The sequence below is a fragment of the Delphinapterus leucas genome, chromosome X (genome assembly GCF_059928025.1).
Source record: "Delphinapterus leucas isolate spDelLeu-1000000601 "Yukka" chromosome X, BTC_Dleu_Yukka2, whole genome shotgun sequence".
Lineage (NCBI taxonomy): Eukaryota > Metazoa > Chordata > Mammalia > Artiodactyla > Monodontidae > Delphinapterus > Delphinapterus leucas.
The window spans coordinates 129,090,709-129,107,176 of NC_143150.1; the positions used below are offsets into that span (position 1 = coordinate 129,090,709).

The 16,468-nt window shown below is 45.0% G+C and overlaps 1 protein-coding gene across 3 annotated transcripts in view; it reads left to right on the forward strand.

The window, feature by feature from the left end:
* PNPLA4 (patatin like domain 4, phospholipase and triacylglycerol lipase) overlaps positions 1-16,468 on the forward strand; it is a 37,596-nt gene that overhangs the window by 1,459 nt on the left and 19,669 nt on the right. For 2 of the 3 annotated variants that reach the window (XM_022559831.3, XM_022559833.3), the window contains 3 exons: positions 5,196-5,290; positions 5,949-6,084; positions 15,565-15,630. In XM_022559831.3, the coding sequence (XP_022415539.2) occupies positions 5,196-5,290; positions 5,949-6,084; positions 15,565-15,630 (297 nt within the window). Of the gene's footprint in view, positions 1-24; positions 4,848-5,195; positions 5,291-5,948; positions 6,085-15,564; positions 15,631-16,468 lie in introns of those variants that run through there. The other variant, XM_022559832.3, reaches the window with a different exon arrangement.

Genomic DNA, 16,468 nt, shown 5'->3' on the forward strand with positions numbered 1-16,468 from the left:
GTAATTAAGTAGTAACTAGGCTGTGTTTCTCATCCAGAAATTACGCCCAAACAACGAAGATGATTGTTAACTATCTACTAAGTTAACTGCAGAGAAATAATCCTTTGCCTGGGAAACGAAAAAGGTTGACTTCTTTTAAATTTTAATCATTCGGGATCTCTGCTCTCCATTTGGAAAAGATTATTATTTTGGGTGACAACAAGACAAGGAAATAAAATCCCTTCTTTTACTCTTGCGTGTTTATTTAGTCTTAAGATTCCAGCTTTGTTTCTTTCAAGCAAAGGATATTTCTCCATTAACTGATCATGAGAAGAGCACAGAGCCTGTTCTCAAGGCCTTGAACATGTGGCTGATAAGTCTGCTTGCTCCTATTTACAAACAGGCATATAAACTAAAATGTTGGCCTGTAATATCTTTTGTTTTTTAATTTATTTTTGGCTGCGTTGGGTCTTCGTTGCTGCACGTGGGCTTTCTCTTAGTTGTGGCGAGCAGGGGCTACTCTTTGTTGCCGTGCGAGGGCTTCTCATTGCTCTGGCTTCTCTTGTTGCAGAGCACGGGCTCTAGGCACGCCAGCTTCAGTAGTTGCAGCACGCGGGCTCAATAGTTGTGGCACACGGGCTTAGTTGCTCCGCAGCATGTGGGATCCTCCCAGACCAGGGATCGAACCTGTGTCCCCTGCAGTGGCAGGCGGATTCTCAACCACTGTGCCACCGGGGAAGTCCCTGTAATCTCTTTTAAGAGGAATGATATTGGAATTTAATTTGTTTTTCATTCCCACAGTAAGAAGCAGCCCTGAATTCCAAGCAGTTTATCTAGAAGTAATAAAAATAAGCATTAAGTATTTCATTTAATGTAATCTATGTTTTTAAAATCTATGTTTTTAAAATCTATGTTTTTAAAGTTTTCTGCCTCTAGACAGCCATCATGCATTCTCTGACTGTGAGAACTGGCTTCTGCAGGTGGAGAATATTCTATCTGTTAATTACTTACATTCTCTAGCAGCTTGGAATAGTAATCAAATAATGATTAACATTTCCATGCCCAAGGGTGCATTTGTCACATTTAAATGTTGAAATCCACAACATTTTAAACATCAGAAATCTTGTTTTCAAATCTCTGATGAGCTGCTTATGGAAGAGAAACTGGACTTTAGACCAGTTATTCAGAAATCCACTGCTCTTTTTCTTTTTTATATACTAGAAAAGTGATGGAAAATTTTAGAGATTGTACAGGATGAGAACGTGAAGTCAGGGAAAGTATACATGAAGTGTGCAAACTCCCCCCAAAGTAGCAGACTCATGTGCTTTGAAGTGCAAGCTGGTCCCTCCCAGCTCTTTATTTCCTTTCTGAAGCACAGGGCTACTAAAGGGTTGTTTACTCCTGTTCAGGGCAGTCTTTCCTTTAGGTGGGAGCAAATCCCGAGCTTTGGATTTGGGTAGATTTGGTTTCGAATCCTCAGCAGTTTGAAATATATTAATTGTGATTTAGAATTAGACTGATTTGGAAATGCTGTGATCATATAGCCCCTTCACTGAAATTCTGCGATGTTCAGACATTGAATCCTTTACCTGAATTTGAGACTTTTGATGTCAGTCCGATTACCTGTTCTTTTTTACATTTTCGGTAAGTTGGAGATCCAGTCGTATTGTCTCATTGTGTTGGTCAGGCCTTAGGGGTAACTCTTTATCGGCCGCTCACGTTGGCAAGTGGAAAATGATTCTCTGGATTCACCTAGGGCATCCTCGTTTCTCTTTTCTCAAAATCAGTTTTCAGCCATTTGCCTTGAGGTTACTTTATTTCTTTTCTCTTGAGCATTTGAGATCTACCCCTTGAAGGATGGCTTTGAGCTTTCTTAGGAAGCTGTTTTCTACCTACTCAAGTCCCTGTTAGCTCAGTTCTCCCTGTTGGTATATAAGTTCTTCGAGCTTTGTGGTGTTGTGACAGAGATGTGAGTAATGAATCCAGCTCCGAGCTGGTGCATGTATAATTAAGACCAGCACCTGACGCTGGTGTATTTTAGGTGGCAGGCAGATTTAGACTTTGATATGTTAAAAGCTCAGCGCAGCCGGCCTTTCCTCAGCCCTCAGAATTTGCCAGGCATGGCATTAGACACAGCAGGGAGCTAACTCAAAGATAAGTGCATTCCTTAATAGGTTTCCAGTCTGGTCAGGGGCCGTGTCTGTGTGTGTGTGTGTGTGTGTGTGTGTGTGTGTGTGTGTGTAAAACCAAAAATAATACAAGAAAATAAGCTGGGTGTGCAGTGTGGCTTAGTAGAAAGAGCATACACTGGGGAGGGCCACCCCCATGTCTCAGCTAGAAGTCTACAGCAGCTTCTTGAACAGGCAGGCCTGTGTCTGCCCCGCTGCCTACAATCCACCTACTTAAGCATTCAGAGTGATTTCACCCAAACACAAATCTGAACATCTCATCCTGTGACCTCCTCCTCTCCCACCCCCGGGATCCCTGTTGACTCAGGATGGGGTGCAGATTTCTTTTTTTTTTTTTTTTTACTTTTTATTTTATATTGGAGTACCGTTTTTTTTTTAACATTTTATTTTTTTTTTATTTATTTATTTTTGGCTGCATTGGGTCTTTGTCGCTGCCTGTGGGTTTTCTCTAGTTGCGGTGAGCGGGGGCTACTCTTCGTTGCAGTGCACGGACTCTAGGCACACGGGCTTCAGTAGCTGTGGCTCGTGGGCTCTAGAGCACGGGCTCAGTAATTGTGGCTCGTGGGCTCAGTAGTTGTGGCTCATAGGCTCTAGAGCGCAGGCTCAGCAGCCGTGGCGCACGGGCCTAGCCGCTCCGCGGCATGTGGGATCCTCCCCAACCAGGGCTCGAACCCGTGTCCCCTGCATTGGCAGGCAGATTCTCAACCACTGTGCCACCAGGGAAGCCCTGGAGTATAGTTAGTTAACAATGTTGTGATAGTTTCAGGTGTACAGCAAAGTGATTCAGTTATACATAGACATGTATCTATTCTTTTTTAAATGCTTTTCCCATTTAGGTTGTTGCATAATATTGAACGGAGCTCCCTGTGCTATACAGAAGGTCCTTGTTGGTTATCCACTTTAAATATAGTAGTATGTACATGTCAATCCCAAACTCCCAATTTATCGCTCCCTCCATCCTGCCCCCCAGTAACCATAATTTCATTCTCTAAGTCTGTGAGTCTGTTTCTGTTTTGTAAATAAGTTCATTTGTATCATTTCTTTTTAGATTCCTCATATAAGTGATATTATGTGATATTTGTCTTTGTCTGACTTCACTCAGTATGACAATCTCCAGGTCCATCCATGTTGCTGCAAATGGCATTACCTCATTCTTTTTAGTGGCTGAGTAATATTCCATGGTATTTATGTGCCACATCTTCTTTATCCATTCATCTGTCAATGGACATTTAGGCTGTTCCCATGTCCTGGCTGTTGTAAATAGTGCTGCTATGAACATAGGGGTGCATGTGTCTTTTCAAAGTATGGTTTTCTCTGGACATAGGCCCAGGAGTGGGATTGCAGGATCATATGGTAGCTCTATTTTTAGTTTTTTAAGTAACTTCCATACTGTTCTCCATAGTGGCTGAGATTTACATTCCCAGCAACAACGTAGGAGGGTTCCCTTCTCACCTGGGGTGCAGATTTCTTAGTACGACTCCCAGGGCCACGTGGACCTTAGCCCTCTCATGGCTCACTGAGGTTGCCTTTCTGGCCTCTGCCCCGTCTGAGCTGCTTGCACTCTTCTCACCGCTACCTCTGCCTGTTGTCGTCTGCCACCTCCATCTCCTGTCCAACTCCTGTCTGTATCTTAGGTCTCAGCCTAGTAAAGTGAGGTTGGAGGTTGATGCCCACTGTGTTAGCTCCCAGTTGCTGCTGCAACAGATGACAGTAAACATAGCAGCTCTGAACAACACACGTTTATTTTCTAACAGTTCTGGAGGTCAGACGCCTGAAAAGGTCTCAATGTCTACAATCAAAGTGTCAGCAGGGCCACGCTCCCTCTGGAGGCTCCGGAGGACAGTGTGTGTCCTGGCCTTTTCCAGGTGCTAGAGGCGTCCTGCCTTCCCTGGCTCTGGCTCCTTCCTCGATCTGTAAAGTCATAAGCATAGCATCTTGACATCTCGCCAACTCTGACCCTCCTGCCCCCCTCTCTCCCTTACAACGACCCTTGTGATTATATTGGGTTCACTGAGATAATCCAGGAGCATCTCCTGATCTCGCAACCCTTAATTTAATCGCATGTGGAAAGTCCCTTTTGCTGTGTAAGGGCACCGATTCTCAGGGTCCGGGGCTACCCTAACCTTCGGGGGAAGGAGGGGACGTGACTCTGCCCCATACATGGATGCTGTCCTGGCGCCCTGCCATCTCCTCACCGAGGGACTCCTCAGTCCCAGGAAGGCAGGGGCTCTGTGTATCTCATGCTCAGCCATTGAATCCCAGTTCCTAGCCCACTGCCTGGTGCCCAGTAGGTTGCTGAATGGATGAACTAATAAATGAAAGATAGACCTGGGTTTAAATCCTGGCACTGACACTCATTTTTGATGGCACAGTGGGAAAGATACTTAACCCTCCAAATGTCAGTTTTCTTACCCATCTAGTGCGGTGATTATACCCACCTTGCATTGTTATATGAAGACGAGGCAACAGAGGCCACATCAGTGGATCCCAGCACTGGCTGCCTGTTAGCCCCGACTGGGGGGACTTTTGTGAAAGACCAGTGCCCCAGGCTAATCTCCAAGGACTCTGATCCGGTAGAGTCATCGCAAGCCCTTTCTCTGTTGTTGGTGGTGGTGTGAATCGTCAGCACTGTTGTAGAGCTGCAGGCCGAATGTTCCAGAGGCCACAGGATTGGTGTGGGTGAGGAATTTAATTATGTTGGAGAAGCCTGTAGAAAAATGTGCTCAGTTACAATTAGAACCCAGCCGTCAAGGATTTTCCACAGGTGGGCAAAGCCATGTGAGGTGGTTGAAAAAGAAAAAGAAAAAAAAAAAAAAGATTGCAATTGGCAGACCATATAGCTTGCCTGGGGCCCAGGAATGGTGGGTGAGGGACAGGCCTCGTGGGGATGCGTGCCTGTGAAGCATCCGACATCTGGGGTTGGCTTTATACGGTCCAGGTGCCTTATGTGATAGGCACAGGGTTCTGGAACCAGAATCGTAATGTTTTTGACAAAACATAGGGTCACCTATTAATTTTCTTTTTCAGGAATGTAACGAGTTTACCTACGGTTTTGCCGAAGAAATCCGAAGGCAGACTTTCGGGGCAGTGACACCCGGCTATGATTTCATGGCCCGATTGAGGTACATATATAGAGTACATTCCCCCGCTCCCTCCCCCAAGCCTGTGAAGACAGAGGACGCTCTGGATACATTGTAGCAAGCTCAGTCAGCATTCTCTCTCCTGAAACATTTACAAGGCGGTCAGTAATTAAAGGTGAATCATGCAGTGCGTGGCCAAGCCACTCAAGATGGCTGTTCTCTTGCTCTCCGTACATCCCCTGCTCGACCAAGTCCTTGCTTCATCCGCACGCTACTCTCACAAACGTGAGTTGCCTCCTGCCCCAGCACGTGACTGGCCTAATCCTTGGGCCAGAGCGGCTCCACCTGGTAGTTTATTAAAGGGAGATACCTGCCCTCCACGATGGGTGTTAACCTGACGGGCTGTGAGCTGCTAGTTTCTGTGGTAACAGAGGAGCCCACGTGACATCAATTCCCTATATAAATGGTGGCCTCCTTCACCCCCGGGTAGCAAAGATGGCTGCTTTGTCCTGTCTGCCGGCTGCCGAACATGATGGGGTGTCTCTCCAGGACTCTTTTGCTTTGGACATGTAAGATCCCCCATCCAGTAAGCCATAGGTGCCGCTGTCACTGTCTCCGGGCTCTTTCTCGGGTCTCCAGCCTGGGCAGCTACAAGGCTTGCAGGCCGGTGGGGCGCAGCGGGTCCCTTTTTCTTCTTCAGGAGCGGAGTGGAGGCGATTCTCCCTCCCAACGCGCACGAGCTGGCTCACAACCGCCTGCACGTCTCCATCACCAACACCAAGACCAGAGAAAACTACTTAGTCTCCAGTTTTCCCTCCCGAGAGGACCTTGTTAAGGTAACACTGCCGCATTCCTTGTTGGAGGAAATGAGCAAGTGCTGATATACATACTTCCACAAACAGGGAGCGCGCCCGCGTTCTTTAGATCCAGCATTGCATACCATGCCTGATAGATGGTACATATGCTCCATAAATCATGCGTCTGAAGGATGCATCCGCCAGTATCCCTCCGAGGCCACCTTATGGCAGGCGGCTCCCAGAGACCTCCGGAGTAGCTCGGTGTTTTTTCTTGTGATGTTCCGTGTGCTCACGTTTATCCTGGGATTAAACTTGAGTAGCAAGAACCATTCCTTACATTGACGTAGATAATACTTACGCGGTTCGTGTAAGACTTTGTCTCAGTACTACCGTATTCGGCCCTTCCACAGCCCTGTAAATCAGGCAGGACAGGTGAGATTACTGTACTTTTGTCGCTTTTCTAAGAGAAGAAATGGCTGGTAAGATTTTGTGTGACACACCCCAGGGTGTACTGACTGCCAGTGGGAATCCAGGTCTCTTACGTTTTCACTCTAATGTTCCCTTTCCTTTCTTCCATTTTGCGTTGATGCCTTTCTATCCAAACACATGTGAAAGTCGGTTGGGAAATCATTGTCTCTGAGATAGTTCGGCTGATTTGCAAATAACAGTGCATTGCTAAGGGAATATATTAAATATTTTACATTTGAAAGGGTGCACTTCTCTTAGAAAAGCCAGGCTATTTTCTTCTTTTTCCTCTTGTGGGAATTGTAGCGAGCTTCAGGTGATACAGAGGACGCGTGTTTGGATACAGCAGCAGGCGATGGATTGAGAGAGCTACAAGTTCCACCTGAATTAGATGATAAATGCATTGAGTTTTACTATCAAAACTCACGGTTCGAATTTTATGTTTGAATGATATGATTTGAAATACCTAATGAAATGTTGAGCTGACAAGTAAAATTACTTTGTGACTTAAGAGATTAGAATATTTTCACTCCAGTCTCTCACTTATACATTAATAGTCATTCCATCTTAGAAAAATATTTTTCTATAATATTATTATACTCTTGTGTAGACTTAAAAAATAGAAAGGGAGAAGCTGATAATCCATGCCTGAATTGTCACAAATTGTCAATGCCAACGCAGACATATCAGGCTTGCGGTGGTTAGAATACCTCTTCTTGTTGGCAAGAGAACAAGGCTGGGAGCAAAAGACTATTATCCTATCATGAAACAAGAGGGGAATTCTACCCACAGTTACTACCTTCTCCTTGAGTCTGTCCGTGGCTACTGTATCTACAGTGGCCGAGCCCCTGATGTTTCCTATATCCCGCCCTGATTTACTTAACCACTGTTCCGCATACGAATTTTACTGCTCTGTTTACTTAGTTTTTGTCTATCTTCCTTCACAGGAGTGTAAGCTCGGGGTGGGGGTGGGGGGTAGGAGGGTTCAGGGACTGCTGTGTTCTGTCTGCTCCTGTATTCCCAGCGCCTGGTACAGTGTCATCTCCATCAACCTGTGCTCCATGAGTGAATGGGAATGAATAAATCAATGAACGAAGATGGCATCTATTAAAAGAATGAAGAAGCTGGATCCTTCATGTTCAATGATCTGGACAAAACGTAATTCAGCTCGCTAGTGGCCCAGCTGGGACCACAGTCCAGGCCTCTAACATTCTGCTTGGTAGCCATGGCCCCCTCTCCCAACACGAGATAAAATCACCCTCTTAATTCCTTTCATGTGGGAGTGTCGTGAGCTGAATAACGTCCCCCAAAGATGTCCACACTGTAATCCCCAGGACCTGTGAATACGGCGTCTCACATGGCAAGAGGGTTTGTATAGATGGGGTGAAGGTGAGGGTCTTGATGGGGAGGTGATCCTGCGTTAGCTGGGCCGACCCAAACTAATTTAATCACATGTGTCCTTAAAAATGGAGATGTTTGCTGCTTCTGAGGCGCAGGAGCCTTTGTATGAGGAGGGCACTACGGGTCCTCCCCTTGACAGCCAGCGAGGCAGAGGGACCTCAGTCCTACAGCCAGTGGAACTGAATGCTACCAGTATCTCAATGAGCAGGAAACCAAGTCTCCCCTCAAGCCCGCAGGAAGGATTGCAGCCCTGCCAGCACCTGAATTTTTTTGCCCAGGTGGATCCGGCCTGTGCTGGATCCCGACCTCCAGACCCTAGGGTCATACATTTATTTGTGTTGTTTTAGCCTTTCGATTTGTGGTAACTTGTTATAGCAGCCATAGCAAACTACTGCAGTAAGCAAACAGGACTTTTTGATTTGGCTTTGTTTTGGATAATAACTACTCAGAGAACTGGTGAAATTACTTGAGTTCATTGAACAGAAGAGAACTAGTTGGCACAAATGTATAATACCTTGTAAGGAGAATAATTGAATAATTAATATGTATCCTAGGTTATACGAGAAGCATTTTAAATGTTTAGTAGAATGCTCTAACCTTTTGCAGAAACTCAAAGAAAGGAAGGATAGATGGTTCCTTGACAGCAGATGGTGGCTCTAAAAATGTATGAAATGTATGCCTGGAATACTCATGAGCATGTAGTTCAAAAATGAAGACTGGTGAAGACTGCAGGAGGGAGGGAGAAGAATATGAAGGGAAAGTATCTCCCCCTCCCCCCAACACACACACACGCTGGGCAGTGACATGCTGTGTTCTGATCAGAGGCCAGTGGGAGACCCGTGTCTGGGGTGGTAGTTCTGACCGCCTCATTCAGTGTCAGGGGAGAGAAGAAAGGCGCCGGCCACTCCCCCACTTCCTTAGCTAGAGACCGGAGGGCGCTGAGTTCCAGAAGCCAAGAGGAGAAGCAGCCCACAGTTTGTAACTGGCGTCTCCTGGGAGCTTTGCCTGCCTGGCTCTGATCCCTCAGCCTTGGGTTTAATGTCTGTGATCTTGGAAGTCTGTAGGTGACAGACGGAGATTAAGATTGAAACCAGAGGTAGAGCATGTCAAGGATCAATTGCTAGCTAGCCAGGACAGGAATATGGGAGAGTATTAAATATTGGTGATTTTTAATCAATGCCTCGTTTATTCCCTTAATTACTAGATTTTTTTTTCTTTTTAATGCCAAGCTCTTCATTATCCACCAGCCGACTGCTACCTTTTATTATAGATAGGCTCTCTGTGTACCTGAAAATCCAACTAGAAACCTGTATCTCACAGTGTGTGCATGGGTGTCCGTGTGTCTGTGTCTTGTTACACTGTCTTGGATTATCACTTGTTTTTTGTGCATCTCCCAGTGTTCCTATTCAGGTCTGTCATTCCCTGATGGTGTCCTCTGAGGCTAATTACGTTTGAGCCTCAGTTTTCTCAACTGTGAAATGGAGATGAAAGGTAATCGGTGTTACCATGGCGAGTAAATTGAAAAAATCATGTAAAAGTGTGCTTGAAATAGTCAAGTCCTATAAGCTTGTTAATTACAGTGCATATTTAGTAAATAATGAACAAATAAGATAATAAGCCACACACATCACTGGTCAGCATCCCTGTGTGAGTCTGTCATGAAATTTTAAGGTCCCAGCTTTCTTTTTGCAGACTGGGTAGGCTTCACCCTTTCTTAAACATTTTCTTCTTTTACCCCTTATCTTTGTTCATGAGCAGCGTGCTCACCTACATCTATAAAATCTCGGGAAATGGATTATGACCAAGTTCTGCCTTTAGGCATCTGATTTTTATACCTCTTCAACCATTGACCTGGTGTACATTCACCAATGTGCTTGTGTGATGATTCATACTTAAATTATATTAACTTCACTTTTGGTGGCATGAAAAAATTATTCTTTCATCTGATAGCTGCAATGATAGTTGATTATTTTCTGAGAACCTCTTTGGATCAATTATGTGGTCCAATGACTCATTTTATTTGGGATTGGATTTCCATAGTATTTGGGATCTTATGTCCATGGTGATTTAACTCAGTGCTATGGTCTGAATGTTTGTGTCCCCCCCCCCAAATTCCTGTGTTGAAATCCTAACCCCCAATATGATGGTATTTGGAGTCAGGGGTCTGTCGGAAGTGATTAGGTCATGAGGGTGGAGCCCTCATGAATGGGATTAGTGCTCTTGTAAAAGAGACCCCGGAGAGCTCCCTCACCTCTTCCACCATGTGAGGACATAGAAGTGGGTTCTCAGTAGACACTGAATCTACCAGCCCCTTGATCTTGGACTTCTGAGATGCCAGAACTGTGAGAAAATAAACTTGTGTCCTTTCTAAGCCACCCAGTCTGTGGTATTTTGTTGTAGCAGCCTGAGCAGACTGAGACAGGAACTTGGCACTGACAGGTGAGGATGCTGCTGTAACAAATACCTAAAAGTGTGGAAGCGGCTTTGGAGCTGAGTAACGGGCAGGGGATCTATGAGTTGAGAGGTACATGTTAGAAAAACCCTGCGTTGCCGTTGGTGATTCTGGTGACGACTCAGAAAGGAAAAACCAAACCGTAGAGAGAGCCTCCATATTCTTAGAGAGACCTGGATAGTAAAGGCCATAGTGATGAGGTCTCAGACGGAAGCGACGAAATGTTATCAGACGATGGAGGAAAGGTCACCCGTGTTATACATTGACCCAGAATAGCAGGATTATGTTCATGTCCTCGTGTTCTGGGGATGGTAGAACTTGCAAGTTATGACACTGGATATTTGATGAGGTGGTTTCTAAGCAAAGTGTTGAAGGAGCAGCCTGGTTTCTCTTGGCTACTTAGAGTAAAACGCAAGAAGAGAGAAATAGGTAAAGATGGAATTGTTCCTCAGAAGCAAAGCAGAACTTAAAGATTTGGAACATTCTCAGCCTGTGCATACTGAAGAGAATAAGAGAGCCTGTTTGGGACACAACAGGAGGGGTGTGGCCATCTGGCCAGATAACCCTGTGTTAAGGAGGTGCCATGAGTTGGCCGTCTAGACAGAAGCCAGGACCTATATGTAGTCCAAGACCATGGACAAAGGCCATTCAGAGATCATCAGGGCAGCTCCCTTCCACCAGAGGCCCCCGAGTGCCAGGACCCCCACCAGCACAGGGCACTGCAGAGACGTCCCACGAGGGCAGTGCCCTGCAGAGCCATGGGGGTGGGGCTAAGCCCCACATTGCCCCATAACCCCATACTGTAGAGCACTGATTCTAGCCCTGGGGAGCATCGGCCAGGAGACCCAGGCACAGAGGCAAATACTTGTCATGGGTCCTTAGCAACTCCTTGATTTGTGGGCCCGTTTACATATTGTGCCCCGAATGTCCCAATGTATACATCTTGCACCTCAACTCACCCATTTTAAGCTCCAGATTTTATACTGGGCTATCCTTCTTCAGAAGGAAACATGCAATCAGGAAATCCAAACATATTTCAATATTAGCCTCCTGCAACGCATACTTAGGGAAGTAAACCCTTCATTTACAAGAAAGTTGTACGCCGCCACCTCCACAGCTCAGCAGGAATGGCTTTGAAATTAAGCGTGCCACTGAGCGGGAGGGATAGTGCTCTGGCCCTTGTCTGAATTGGTACAAATCATCGAATTTGTGTTTAAAACTGACGCCCCGTGTATGTGCTCTGAGATGGTCTTTTGACATCCGTGAATGCCCTTTGACACACATACGCCCAGGAAGGCGTTCCTGCAGAATGGTGTCCCCCCCACCCGTCTCCATTGCCAGGATGTCCTGAATTGCCTTGCACACGGTGAGCATGCTCTTACAGCAAGACCTTCTCACGTTTAGCCCTGTGAAGGTGAAATAAGGACTGAATTTAAGATTGGTCATTATGTTGAAGACTGGGTAAGACAAATTTGAATCTGTCTTTGAATTTCAACTACACCAGCAGGTTCTGAATACACAGCCAGATTCTCATTAAACTCCACAGTCAACTTTAGGCATAAATGAAACTGGTTGACAATTTATTCTCTAAGGAAGCCAGGCCACATAATTTTCTAAACACCCCTTTTCTATAAAATGTAAAATGAAAAAAGCTAATCTGAACGTGTATTGAATCCACACTTGGCAATGCTTTATACAGTTGCTACAGTAAGTCGCTGACGTTTATTTTTATCCTTGTGTATTTGGTGAGAAGGAAACAGAAAAAAATCAATGGTTTAACGTACGTGTAATTCTTAAAGTGCTGGGCTAAGTGACAGGGCAGGAACACTAACTAGGTCCCTGCCTTCTGTATCGGTGTCCTCAACCAAAACAGTCTGCAGACATGGCTAAATGTCCCCAGGGGGCTCAGACCCCCCGCCCCCCCAACTTGAGAACCACTGCCCTAGATGTATCGATATTTTTTGGTGAGAAATATTTCACTGGAACACCAGTGAGGTAAGACAGTAGAAGCATATTGAGGCATAATAGTACATATTTCATGAACTGTCTCCCGCCTTAGAAAATCCTGTTTGCTTGCAATAAAATGGCAGTAAGCTGACATCGAATAAGACAAGCCGCTTAGTTCCTAACTATCAAAAGCTAATTTTCCCACTAACCATAGTTTGATATACAAATCACTAGCCCGTATAAACTATGACAGAACAAATACACTGATTTTGCGGGGGATGACGGGTCTTTTCCAGTTCACCGCACTTTTCATGTCAGTTCAGAGGATTCTTGCTGTTACTATCTGTATCAAAGTAATTGGGTAGCATTTTTCATCTAAACAGCTCAAAAAGAGTTCTAAGCATTAACTTGTGAACTTCACATTATAACTTGACACACGGGAGGTAAAAAACCCACATAATTCCGTTTCTAAGGGTAGTGATTTCTTTTCTTTTTTTTTTTTGCAGGCCACATGTCTGTTATAGTGAAGTAAGTCCTTACAGTTATAGAGTGTGTTTGGCTGTTTAAAGGCGTCTAAGTACTGTAATTTCCCAATATGTGTGCTATCCACAAATTGTTATCGCTATGGTGCAGTGTTGCATTTTTGCCGGATAACTTCATTAAATAGCAGCATTGTGCTTGCAGAACGCACCTAGGGTCTGTAATTACCTTCCTAAAGGAGTAGCCAACAAATGATAGGGCCAGATTAGTTAGGGTGAAGGCAGTGACCGTAACTGTGAACAGCCTTGCTCTGAAAAATGCTCAGCTGCTCAGGTCGGGGCTACCAGGGGGCTGACGAGGTTGGGCCTGAAGAGGCTTGGTTTCTATCCTGTCGGCCCCGCGGATGGATGTGATCTTCCGCAAATCACCGGAGGGGAGGCTCACTCCTGCTTGGCGTCTTTGTGGAGAGGGTGTGGGTAACGTCATGGGGGCCCCACACCGAAAGCTGAGATTTTGAAATGAATGCTAAGTGGGGGGCTCGTTTGCATTGACCCTTCTTAGAAGGCTGAGAAATCTTGTGCAAGGGTGTCTTCATACCATGGCTTCATGCTTTGCTCTCGACACCTTACAGTTCTGAATACCTGCATTTTCGCTCCACACGGGGCCCAGATGTTGTGTAGCCGATTCTGGCACCCAGCATCAGCCTGGCACAGCAGAGACGTGCAGTAGCACCTGGCACGATCCCTTCCTGTCTCCTGCTAGAGTCCCTCTGTTGTGCTTTGACACCATTGAGTTTGCTTCTACTCCAGTCTGAAGCCCCGCCATGCTTCTCGGGCCAGCCGTCAGGGGCCCGTGGCTGAGGCCGCGCTGGCACCCAGGACCGATGCCCTGGCGCTCACGTACTCCAGCAGCATGGGAGAATGCGGTTTCCCCACTACGGATGGTCTTCATTCCTACTATGGAGAAGGGGGCGGTACCTGCAGGTATCAGCACTGGCTGTGAAGGAGATGCAGACCCTTTCCCGTCGGTGGGATCTTTGGTCACGAGGAGCCACCGCATAAGGAAGTCTGTGCCAAGTCCCAGCGGTGTCGCAACACAGTTGTGTCAGGTCGCCGCCCACAGAGGAGTGTCCTATAGAAATCACGTTATGCTGGTGACTGGGTCTCTCATTTACTTGCACTTCAGAATAAATCAGCTATTTTTAAAAACTTTTATTGGCGTATCGTTGCTTTACAACGTTGTGATAGTTTCAGGTGCACAGCAAAGTGAGTCAGCTATACGTATACATGTATCCCCTCTTTTTTGGATTTCCTTCGCATTTAGGTCACCACAGAACATTGAGTAAAGTTCCCTGAGCTATACAGTAGGTTCTCATTAGTTATCTGTTTTATACATAGTATCAATAGCGTATATATGTCAATCCCAATCTCCCAGTTCATCCCATCCCCCCTTTTCCCCCCTTGGTATCCATAGGTTTGTTCTCTACATCTGTGTCTCTGATTCTGTTTTGCAGATAAGATCACCTATACCATTTTTCTAGATTCCGCATATATGCGTTAATATACCGTATTTGTCTTTTTCTTTCTGACTTACTTCACTCGGTATGACAGTCTCCAGGTCCATCCACATCTCTACAAATGACCCAGTTTCATTCCTTTTTATGGCTGAGTAATATTCCATTGTATATATGTACTACATCTTCTTTATTCATTCCTCCGTTGATGGACCTTTAGGTTGCTTCCATGTTCTAGCTCTTATAAATAGTGCTGCAATGAACACTGGGGTGCTTGTGTCTTTTTGAATTATGGTTTTCTCTGGGTATATGCCCAGTAGTGGGATTGCTGGGTTTTGAGAGCAGACCTCACAAGTCATACTTATACCGTTCTTCCTTTGGGGGAAATGCCCTCTGATCTCTAAAGAATTCTAAGTGGATGATGTACAAATCATTTTGGGGACCATAATCCAGTTCTGAATAATATCTACTTGGAAAAAAAATCTCGTGAACTCTTTGACAACAAACAGCCATGGAGTCTTCAATTATCAATTGAAGGATTGGAGCTTAAGTATTCCATATCTAATACTGTATCTTTCCAAATAGAACACTAGCGATTTGAAAACTGCATTGCAGAATAAAACTTGCACATGTCAGAAAAGCTCCCAGAGCTCAGCTTCTTCTGTGGGAAGAAATGGTAATATTTTAAATGGCAATCTTTTTCGACTTTTTAAATGGAAGATAAAGTATAATTGGTGCCCCTCCCTGCCAGTGTCTCATTACATATCCAGGCCATGTAACTAACCCATGAAATGTGCTACATCCTGGTGACATAAATGAAAACATCCCCTGAGCCGTAATAACCAGAGGGGTTTGTTTCTCTGGAAGATAGAGTGAAACTTTCAAATAACTCTTACAGTGTAGGATAGAACATCGTAAATAACTTACTTGCAACCTGTACACACTCAGGAATTTAGACTTACCTGGACTTTAATTGTGTAAATGACTTGGCTGTCTACAATTTAAGTGCCAGTATTACTCGGGTGAAGTGGATGGAGTTGGAGAACAATGATTTGTGCATATCTCTTTAAGGTCTTTTCTGATATCAATAAATGTTATCTTCTATTTAAGTGTGTCCCACTGTGCCCTTGAAATACATGGAACTTACTGTTATAGCAAATTTTTGTACATTTAAACGATTTTAATTTCATAGTAGGGGACATGAAATATATCGTAGGCATGTTAATGCCTCCTTTCACAAGCTGTTTCTTTATCCGTCTAGGTCCTGTTAGCCAGCAGTTTTGTGCCCATTTACGCAGGACTAAAACCAGTGGAATACAAAGGGCAGGTAAGATGCTTACAACTGACAAATGATCAATAAATCCCGTGTTCATATGTTTCCTTCGAAAGATCCAATTGTACTATTATTCTGGTGGCTCCAACTCCATTTGTATGATTTGTTTCCCCGTAGTTTTGTTTCTGTTTAGCAGAAAAAACAAAAAGAATCAAGTGCAGGTGCTGTGGTGCCCTATCGCCTGCACACTTACACACACACACTGATGAGCAGACACAGTATCTGTTCAACACACACCAGAGTTAAAAGTTGTGTGATCAAACACAGTAGCTATTTCATACATAAACCGGAGATACGCATCTCAGAACCAAATGCGGTATCTATTTAACCCACACCAGAGATACGTACTTTTTGTCATCAAATACAGTCTCTTTAACACCTACTCAAGATCAGGCACATATCCATGGATGATTAATGCCATTTGTTTTATATATACATGATATGTACGTATTCATTCATAAATGTGTACAGGAAAAGTGTTTAATAGCTGTCATTCATTCTTTCACTTGGAAGGCCCAGCAAAGGGCCTGTGCTCAGTGAACGCATGGTCTTACAACCAAGGAATTGACTTTTGCAAATCTCTTAGCTAATGTGATTGGGGATGTGTCTGTGTTCTGACCTTGTCAGGCCTTGTGATTTTCTTTCTCTGAGTTTTCCTGGTCATCCCCGCCCTTTTCTGTGCTTCTCATAGGATCCTTGGCCCAAAGCGGTCTGCCCCGGGACGGTTGTCTCAGACGGGCAGATGGTTGAGGTTGAGTAGCTGGATGAGGCCATGTAGATGGACAGCCTAAGAGTGGACCATCAGGTCCAACTTGGACTCTCTTTATTCCCT